At 38.6% G+C, this 10641-nt stretch overlaps 1 protein-coding gene across 1 annotated transcript in view; it reads left to right on the top strand.

Annotated features, from left to right (window-relative positions):
* Positions 1-458: 458 nt before the first annotated feature.
* Positions 459-10641, top strand: part of AQR (aquarius intron-binding spliceosomal factor) — a gene marked incomplete at its 3' end in the record, with an annotated part of 54783 nt that continues 44600 nt past the window's right edge. The window contains exons 1-8 of the mRNA XM_082000720.1: positions 459-1077; positions 1939-1995; positions 2827-2867; positions 3877-3912; positions 6181-6301; positions 7582-7722; positions 9354-9422; positions 9915-10015. Of these exons, the coding sequence (XP_081856846.1) occupies positions 994-1077; positions 1939-1995; positions 2827-2867; positions 3877-3912; positions 6181-6301; positions 7582-7722; positions 9354-9422; positions 9915-10015 (650 nt within the window). The 5' untranslated portion in view covers positions 459-993. The remainder of the gene's footprint in view (positions 1078-1938; positions 1996-2826; positions 2868-3876; positions 3913-6180; positions 6302-7581; positions 7723-9353; positions 9423-9914; positions 10016-10641) is intronic.

Below are 10641 nucleotides of genomic sequence, written 5' to 3'. Positions count from 1 at the left end.
TCATTACTTTTTCCATTCCCACTGTACTTTCTTAATTCAACTTCAAAAAGAATATTTAGTTTAACCTCCGCTTGAAGAAATGAAATGGAGATCACCTTGATATCAAAACAAAGGAGGTCATATCAAAACAGACTTCAGTGGTATCTGCCTGGAAGTTTAAAGTTCTCAAGTGGCAGGTGCTGGGTAATTAGCACAGAAACAAAGCACCGTAACTTCTCTAGGGAGGCTGTTGATTTCCTCTTTAATGAATCTGTTTACCAAGTTAACTGCAAACCCCTCTAAATCATTACCAAACTGCTGACTTCTGTGAGAGTGTAATTTTTCTCTCTTACCTTTGCCTCTCCTTTCCTCCACTGATTTCCCGAGTTACAAGGGCGCCTGTCAGACAGAGCGTGCCACCATGCTCAGACCTGCGTGGCGTTTGTTTGATGTTAATACGAGGGGGTCTTTTCCACGCTAAGTGGGCAGAAACCTTTGCTTTTTAGAAGGAGCCACTCTAAGTGGATTTACAGAGCATTTGAAGGGCGAGTGTAGAGGCAACCCGGTGCGTTAACTGTCTCCCTCTTCTCTCCACAGCCTTGCGCCTCTTACAGGCTCCCGCACAGCTCCTCGGGGCGTTCCTTGCGAAGGGCGGCTGCGGCCGGCCGGGCCTCGCAGGCGGCCCTCTACCGAGCCCGGCCCCGGGCCAGGCCCTGACAGCGGCCCAGACAAGACCCACCGCCCCGGGGGCAGCCGGGGGAGCGCCGCCACCGCCGCCGCTCCGCGCTCGCCGGCGGCAGTGGCAGGGACGGCGCAGCAGGTGGCGCAGCCGCCGCCCCTCCCTGCGGCCGCTCTAGCGCCCCTCGCCCCGGAAGCGGTGCCCTCTCAGCTGCTCCTTGCCTCGAGGTTACTTCCGCTCGGGGCCCGCGCCAGCCGGCGGTGCGCTCGGCCTTGCCCGGGCTGAGAGCGGCGGGAGGGGAGCGGCGCTGCCCGGCGGCTTGGGCCGGTGTCACCATGGCGGCGCCGGCGTCCTCGGCCCCGCCGAAGAAGATTGTGGCGCCCACCGTGTCGCAGATCAACGCGGAGTACGTGACCCAGGTAGGGCCGGCCTGTGGCGGGTCTCCGAGCCGCCTCTCCTGCGGCCGGAGCCAGGTACTGGAAAGGCCGCTCCGGCAGCGACGGCGCCTCGGTGTTTAAATAATTTGCAGCCTATGGGTATTAGGGAAAGGATCGTGTTTTGTCGTAAGGGGGGAGAGATTTAACGCCTGTGTTACAGGTGAAAAGAGTATGTGCCCCCAGCGCTTCCAGACTGGAGAGGTTTACAAGAGCAGCACTACAAAATAAGTCGGGCTTGTTATAATAACGTGAAAAGTTGTTGACAGTTTACTGTAGCTGACCATTTTAAGTGGTTTTATACAAGTGTTTATTTTTTGTGCTGCAAAAGCGCCTTTCTTTCCTCTTCTGCAGCATAAAAAAGTTTGATTAAAGTTGGTTAGGAAGTTCTTGCCACCATAAGCTCATGAGTTTTGGTGAAGTGATGGCTACAGCATGTAGCCTTGAAAAATTAGACCTTTACATAGAGCCTCTAGTTGTGAAATTCCTCAGTGGGAGTGTAATCATTTGCAATCTGGGGTTTGCAGTCCCTGAAAGATCGTGGTACATTTTTTTCATAGCAGTAACTTGAGAAAAAAGTTATGTTTATTATATAGCAGTCTGTGCATATGAAATTTTTACAGAGAATCATGCCTCTGTTGGATAGGTTTTAGGCATAAAAACTTAAATGGTTGAAAAGCCGTGTTGTTGGAAAACATAATTTTGTTATCTGTAGTTACCATAAGCTGAAATTAAGCAGGATACTAGTGAAATAAAGTTCAGGGATGGGATGTGTTGCAGAGTTATTGTATCACTACAACTGAAAATATATATATATAACTTTTTCTTTTTTTCCCTCTCATACAGTTAGCAAATAAATACTGGGCTCCACATGTGAAGAAAAAATTGTCCTTTGATTCAAAGGTAAATTCTTCCACAGGAATTGTGTTGGAGTATAAAAGAATCAGGATCAACCCTCTTCTGATGTGCCAACCTCCAATGGTGCTTATTTTATATAAGAGTGTAGGAGACTGCTTGGAAGGTCAACAATTGCTTAACACACTGTAATTATATGTGTTTGGTTTTGTGTTGATTTTCTGTAGTGCCAGGTTCTTAAATGTTAGGTTTCTTTCCCTTGTGGCTATTTGGCTAAATCTTCCTTTCCACCCTCAGTTTACTCTCTCTCTTTGTAGTATTTGTGATAGTATTTGTCTGTGATTGTTAGAAATAGGATGTACATAAGCAGCTGAATTGCATCTCTGTGTCATGTAATATTCTTTCATTCCTGTTGGAAAAACAAGGTAGAAGTGTCTGGATTTGGTTAAATGTCAGTTAAAAGAAACAGCGACAACAGGTGACTTAGTTGGTGCAGACTTCACTCTTGAAGACTGTTATTTAAATTCAACAGTAAGCCAAAGATTAACAATACAAAGGTTTGCATATCTGCTTCACTTCTATGTAAAAATCTTAGTGAGATGTAGGTTATTCCTTCAGAACAACTTGAATGAAGATCTTTTCAATTCTCTATCATTGTGTACTTTTCCCTAAGTTGATTTACTTTTTTTTGAGAATGTATGTCTGTGAAGCTTTTGGACTCTTCAGAGCTGAGGCATAATTGTTATGACATTTTTGATCAAATAGTAGTAAGCAGAGAGTAACTAAATCAGAGTAACTGCGAGTGCATAAGTGCATTTTTAATAACTTTATGAAGTATATAAATTTCTTAACCATTTAAAAAAATATTATTTCCTATAGGTTATTGAAGATGTATATACAAAAGAAATTGTCAGGTCAAAGTAAGTACACTACTCACTTTCACTTATAGACGAGTATTTCAACACTATCTGTATTGAATTGGTTTCTAATGTTGCATAGAATATTTTAAAATGCATTGACATGTTGAAAGCAGCTGAAAATTACTTGAATGCATTTGAGTCATTTAATCATCATGGTATTTCAAAGTCTGAATGTGGCAAAAAGAAAGTTTGTGAGCTCATAATCCTTAAATGTGATGGTTGGACATAATATGGTTTGGTTCCTCGATCTGGTAGTCTTGTGTTTTATGTTGTTTTTGTTGTGATGATTATAGAAGGCTGGTGCCTTCTTTTGACACCAGGGTATGTGAAGAAAAAGAATCAGTTGAGGAGTGTGCTGCCTCTAGCTTTTTGCTCTTTCCTTAATTATTAGCAGGTTTTATAAAGGGCAAGTCTCATTTCAATGAATTGTAATGTTAGATGGAGGAGGCAAAGAATTCAAGATAAACTGCATTATACAGCAGTGTGTACAGCAAAGAGTTGTAACCATAGCTGTTTGGAGCTTTTCAGGGGAAGTTTGAGCTCTGGAGAGAGTTCTGTTTAGGATTCCTTTGTGAAAGTTATCTCAAGAATTGCCATACAGGGTCAGAGCAAGCTTCCATTTCTAGTCACTAAGAAGAGATACCGTTATGAACTGATTGAATAGGTAGTTGTAGTTTTCCACTAGACACTTTCAGCTTCTAGCAATTTGTGTTTTTAAGGCTGTTGGAAGCGGTGTCTTCACATTTAATATATCTAGGTGGATTTTTTTAATGGGAATTTGATTGCTTAATGAACCTGCATGAACTTTAGCTTCCACGGTGTTACAATAGTTGCTTCTGCACTCAGGTCATTGCTCTTGCATGTAAATGGGGAGACAGAAATAATTCCTAGGTATTTATACAGGTTTCATTATATAACAAAATAAGGAAAAAATAGCCATTTTCCATGCAGCTAAGATGTGCATGGGAGGCTTTCTTTCCTGTGTTAATTGATTACTTTCTCTTTTTAGGTTTGCTATTAGAAAGATAATGCTTCTCGAATTCAGGTAAGCTAATTAAAGTTAAATTTTAAGTTATTTTTTCGTAGGAACCCATAAAGATGAGAAACAAATGCAGGACAGTGAGTCAGTTTGAAGGTAGTATACTAATTTGTTTCTACTTACAAAAGCCTTGAACTTTTTTTTACCTAGGAAAATGAAGTGAGGAGAGCTTAATTTGAGGAAGAAATAATTTCATAAGCATAAGTAACGTATCAGAGTATCTTGTTTTATGATTCTGAATTTCTAGTGTAAGTGAAGTACCAAAGAGAGTGTGAATGAAACAGGTGAAGAGCTTGGGTCTGTAATTTGGAATGTGTCTTTAAGCCTTGAATTGGAACTCACCTAAGTCAGAGGAAGTTTTTTGATTAAGTCTCTTACTGCGAGAGTAAAAATGGATTGTGCTGCAGCAACATCACTAACTTTTTCTTCATTTGAAAAGAAAGGACATCTGTTTTGGAGATTCTTACAGCTACTTCAGACTTTCCTGGAAGAACTTACAAAGCATGTCTAAAATGATGTAAAATAAATATTTGCAGTATTTACATATTTAGGAACACAATATTTAGTGTTCTGTTTGGCTCTGTTCTCTCTCTCAAGTCTTACGAACAGAAAGAATGAGATCGTTTTTGATTGAGAGAGATTCTTTGAAAACGCTGAAATATGTAAGTAGCACCACTAACTAGAAAAGTAGGTCAAACTTCCCTCTGTTTTCTGCTTCTTTATTAGTAAAGGCAGAAGAGAAAAATCTAAGCTTCGGTTTGGGGTTTGACACTAACAAATGCTGGTAGCATGACTTCTGGAATTTGTATGCCAACAATACCGTGGAGTTAGAAGTTTTTAGCCTTTCTGTGAACATTCTTAATGTTACCAGCCTGTAATGTAACTTTAGTACTTTCTGGTCTATAGCCCCATCTACTGCCATTTGTCCTGTAAGTCATTTTCCGTTTTCTCTCTTTTTTCCTCCCCGCTTCCCGCTTCCCCCTCGCCCTTCATCCATCAAACTCTTCTGTCTTCACACACATGAGTTTTTCCTGTCCTTCATTCTTGCTCACATACAAGTTTACAACACAAGTTTATCCTCACTTGGGGGCATAACAGTATTTTTTCTAAAATGTATTGAAATTTATTGGAATTCCTGGGTGAAATGAAGTTTGGAGTTCTGTGGATTTTTGTGGGGTTTCTCCCGCTCCCATTGGCAGATACAAGCTCTTGGGAAGCAGTATGTGTTTCACCTTGTATATGCCTATGAAATTCTCTCAGCTCCATCTGAAGCTACGCATTCTGGCTGAGCTCCCAAAAAGCGGAAACCCCTGTCTGACCATTACTGAGTCTTTTGCTCCTGGTTACATACAGGTTCTCGCTGTTTTTTTTTTCACCACTGTGTCTGGTACTTGTGTTATCTGAAATTATTGAAGTAGCTTGTTGTCAGTCATCAGAAAAGTAAGCTGAGGAAGAAAGTACATAAGTAAAACTGAGTTGGCTCTTGAGGGGCCAAATGAATGCTAGAAAGGAAGGAACGGATGAGCAGCTTGTTCAGGAAGAAACAAGACTTTCCACTTTCTGGTGGCAGTTGTTACACGAGGTGCAAGTGCACTGTTGAATATAATGGATTTAGGGTTTGCCTCCTCAGGAGTAACTACCCTGCATAGCTTCAGGAGGAAGTTAAAGGAGGGAAATGGTTGGTTATCCAAATAGCCTTTCATCTTTAGGATCTAATTTTAAGAGTTTCTTCTGTGAGAAATGTGCCATTATTAATGAAGGAGAAATGTTCATTGCTGGGAAGCTGCTATTTTCCACTATGCAGTAATACTTTTTCACCTTCTTGAAAACATGTAATCACTCCCCTAATATTCAGTGGTTTATTTTAGTCACACTGCAATGTAATACTTTTATTGCCTTTATATGATTAGAAGCGTAAAATCTCTCTTGATGATTCCTAATTTTTTATGAGAAAGGGTATTTAATAATACAGACACTGTTATATAGTAGTTGCATCTTTGCATCTTATGCTAAGAAATGCTGCATGTGACGTTCTTTAGGCTGGTTTGTTGGTTGGTTTTTTCCTCTCCTTTTGGAGAGAGTAGCAGTTACTGAGTCTTAACAAGTTTTGCTGCAGTGACCTAGATGAGAGGTAACTTCAGGAACTACTCACAAACTGTAAAGATGGCTTTAAGGAGAAAGAGGAAAAAACCCCTGTGGATAACTGCTTTTTCAAATGAGTGACAGATTATGTGGGTGGCAGCAACTAATGAAATATTCTTTGTCTCTTCACAGCCAGTACCTTGAAAATTACCTATGGATGAATTATTCTCCAGAGGTGTCCAGTAAGGCATATTTAATGTCAATCTGCTGTATGGTGAATGAGAAGTTCAGAGAGAATGTCCCTGCGTGGGAGGTAACCCATTTCAATTGCAGCTAGAATTGACTTTGATCCACAAGTTGCAGCTTTTTGCCGTGTGCTCACTTATACTGACAGAAGGTAGCAAAGCTTGTAGTGTTAAAAGTAAATGGTACCTCAGCTGGAATGTCTCGTACGGTGTTTTAAAGTGTGTATTCTTTTCAGAGAAAGCAATGGATGGATCTAAAATCACCCGATTCCTTCTGGTGCACGAGTCCTTTGTTCTGCCTTTACATCATCATCATCATCATTTGTTTTTTAGGCACTTGACAAAAGTCGGGCATTTGCAGAGAAGTTTTTGCTCTGATACTGAAAGAAAAAAAGGATTTTTATATCTGTGGATATAAGAAGGCACGACTGGAAGTCTGACATATTTTCCAATAGTGCCTTTCTTAAAACCTGTGAATATGGTTTTGTAGCTTTCTTGCATGGAATTTTATATTAAGATAATATCTTATTCTGCTTCTGTATATACTGGTTTTTTGTAATAGTAGGTTTAGAAATGATTAAGTGTTTCTACAAACAGGCCATTTCAACAACATAAGCCTAGTTAGAAATTCTATGCAAGTGTTATTTCAGAAGCACACTTACTCCGATAGTAGTGCCATTACTTCAGTGCTGGCAAAGCACAAAGGATTAATAGCTTTCTCTGTGCCTTTTTTTGTTTTGGCATATGTACTAGATGCAAAATTACAGGTGCACGTTACTTTCCGAGCAGCTTGCTTAAGTTTGTTATTAGGTACATGGGTGCCCTTGCAAAGAAACCATTTTATCTCCACAGTTTTTTGGTTTATCTTTTTCTGGCTTAGATAGCTGAATGGGAGCTCCACAACTGTGATTAATTTCTGCTGGTTTTTACCTGCTCACTTTTTGCAGATCACTAAATGACTGCCATAGTTTTGGCCAAAATCTACCAATTATCTTTTAACCTGTGTCATTGTACAGTAATACTGTGCAGTCACCAGTTGAACATTCCCGCAACGCAATCCACTCCACTTGTGCTTCTTGTTCACTTTGTCCTATGCATCGCCTGTGTTAGACTACACAGAAGGCAGTAGTCCCACTAAAAGCATTCCCATAGTGTAAGGGATAGTAGTCAGTAGGATATCATTAGTCTGTTTTGTTTGTGCTGCGTGGGCAGAAGAACTGAAAGAAAGACTAATCCTCCCTTTTACAGATTTAAATGGATTTAGAGAACTTAAGCTATGCTATGTGAATGAAGATTGAAATTATTCATATCAACCTGACTCGAAATCAACTTGCTCTTGTACTCCTAGACATTCAAAAAAAAGCCAGAACACTTTCCGTTTTTTTTCAAATGCATATTGGAGGCATCACTGGTTGAAAATGACAGTGAATACTCTCTTCATGAACAGACGGTCCTGCTGCTTTTCCTTGATCACTGCTTCAATAGTTTGGTATGTTGAAAGTAACTGTAATACTTCCAGTGTGTTTATGCTATTCTGTGTTAACAGGAGTTTAGTTTGAGCAATTTCTTCTTAGGAGACAGATGAAGCAAAATTCCTATTTGAGGAAGAAGATGTTACTGGTGGGCTTTTACCCTTTTTTTAACTCTTTCTTTTTCTCTCTCATCACATTTGCTTTTCTCTGACACAAGGTCATAAAAGAGACTTGAATTTGGAGGATTGGCACTTACTGCAATTTAAAGACATATTCACATTTATGTTTAAAATGGTGCTTAAAATAGATGTATTTATATTTGAAAAGGTGCTTTACATTTAAAAGCAGATTACTTACTACTGCACTCCTTTTAGTTTGGCTGGGAAATCGCACAAAATTATTTTCATTAACTATTGAGAAATATAGTAATTTTTTCACTTTTGAAACCAGATTTAGATAATATTTCCACCTGCACTTCTCTTGAGATAGTTTCAGGAAAGCCTTGGACCAAGCTGTGTTCTCAACCTATAGTAAAACCAGTTATAGATTCTAATTAGCAAGTGTGGAGAATACTTTACAGTTAGCTTTTTTTTGAAACAGTACTCTGTTACCTCTCTGGCTACTGGGCTTTTTCTTTACTTAAATTGCACACAGGATGTATCAGTCAAAATCAGGGTCTGCACAAGTAAAGAACAAAATTGTGTCTCACAGACAAAACAGTTGAGAAAGTGTATGATTTGATTTTGGAATTAGGAATGATTATGGGACCCGGTAATCATCCTGAACCTTATGTGTATAGTTTATTGAGGTATTTTTCAGTAGTGCCCATGGTACAATGGATCTTCATTTTAAAGGAGGGATTGGTAGTGACTGTATGGAATCCTGCTTGCAGAGCATTTTTCTCATATAACATGATACAGAAGACAGTAAAAAAGTGCTTGTAAAAGCATACTGCTATTTGAAGCTGCACTTTGTGAAATGCAGAACAGGCTAGTCGTAGTAGCATTTTAAAGAAGGCGCCAAAGTGTGAAGTTTCAGAATGCTGAGAATAGATCGTTTGTCCATGAAGACATATTTAGTATGTTAATGGAAGTTTTTCAGTAGCGTAAGAAAGAAAGAAGACTTCATGGATCCAGATCACAGGCAGAGTTGAAGAGAGAACTTTTGAAACAACAGTTGAAGTTACATGAATTACAGAGAAAATTGATTATTTCAGATAATGGGAAGAGTGTGAGTGAAGTGGGAGAAACTTAAATGAAGGGCTTTAGGAGAGAAAGAATAGAGTAAAAACAAATAGAGAAAGGACAGTTAGAAAGTTCAGTTCAAGAATGAGAAATGACTGAAGAAGGAACATCAGTTCTCATCAGCTTCTATGCTGAAAATACTTATATGGATGGGGCTCCTGTTGAAGTATTAAGAACTGACAGAATCATGAACAGAACCTAAAATGTGAAAGTCATCAACAATTTTAAGTGTTACTGGGTAGGGCTGTTTTGCAGTTTCCTGTTAGGAAATTGTGAAATCTAATACAACAACATATATATTTTTGTCAGATGGTAATGTACATTGAACTATTTTGTAAGACAGGCATATCAGAAAACATAAGAACTAAAAAAACCAAAACCCTCTGTCTGTAACTTTCTAACAGGAAGTGGATTTGATCAGAAGTCAGGTGCAGCAGCTCATTTCCTTACCGATGTGGATGGCTCTACAACCTGTAAGTGTAACATTGTAAACTGCAAAGCAATCTTTTAGGCATTATGCAAGTCCTGTAAAGTGAATTCCTATGGAATACTGTTATAGACGTGTAATATGTAAAGCTACCTGCCTTGCTATGCAATTATAGTTTTTGTGTGCTCAGTAAAATTCTCTTTATCATTTGTTGCAAATTTCCATGTAATTGTAATTATTAATTAGTTATGTGATTTTTCATAAAACTAAGCTTTGTTGCTTATAGCTTCTTCAAGCTATAATTTATAGACAATGCCATGAGTTCACAGGGACTGGAGAATGGAGCTGACATCTAGCCATGGCTAGATTCTCTGTAGCAGTATTACATTCTTGTTTTACAATGATACTTATTGAGATTAGTCTGAGACAGCTATTTTATATATATTTTTTTCTTTTTTTCATAATGAGACTGGACTGTAGTTTTAGCTCTCATGAAAACAAGGATTCTTGGTGACTGAATAACATTTTAACATTTCAGAAACGGCTGGAACAAGAGCTGAAAAGGACACCAAAACTAAGAAAATTCTGGAATCTAATTAAGAAAAATGATGGGAAAATGGATGAGGAGACAAGAATGCAGTATGCTACCAAAACATTTTTTCCTGTTAAATCCCAAGCCTCTAACGCGTTCATTGTGTTTCAGCTAAAATCAATTGTTTCATTAAAAAAATATCATTTTTTAAAAAAATGAAAAAACAGATTGATCATATGTGGTCTCCTGGAAACTGTTTTGTTTTCCAGTAGTCTTTATGCAAAATACTCTTATAGGACTCTTAATATTTTATTTGATCAGTGAATTTTTGATACCAAATCTTAGATCTATAGGATGAAAGCCGTAAGAGAATATTCATGTAGTTAGTCATATTTTTTCATGACTTTTAGCAAGTGTTCAGCTCTTAAGTAGATAGCTTATGCAAGTATTTGAATAAATTTGAGTGTATCTCACTGAAGTTAAATGTTCCAGTACTTTTGTGTTGCAGTGTGGTAAGGTGTAGGTGGTGACATACTTCTCTTTAACTCAGTAGAAGCATGGTTTGTTAATCAGTTCTGTCCCTAAAAATGTAGACTCTGCTAAACTGTCTACCTGAATGCAGAGAGAAAAGTTATCTCAACAGTTTAGGTGTGTTTCAAAGCAACATTATATAAATGATACCATTATATAAATGTTAAAGCAGATAACTTCATATTAGTGAAAGAGATGATGG

The sequence above is a fragment of the Phaethon aethereus genome (assembly GCF_964289735.1).
Source record: "Phaethon aethereus genome assembly, chromosome: 5".
Lineage (NCBI taxonomy): Eukaryota > Metazoa > Chordata > Aves > Phaethontiformes > Phaethontidae > Phaethon > Phaethon aethereus.
The sequence above is the reverse complement of the archived record's forward strand: the minus strand, read 5'-3'. Positions and strand labels throughout refer to the sequence as shown.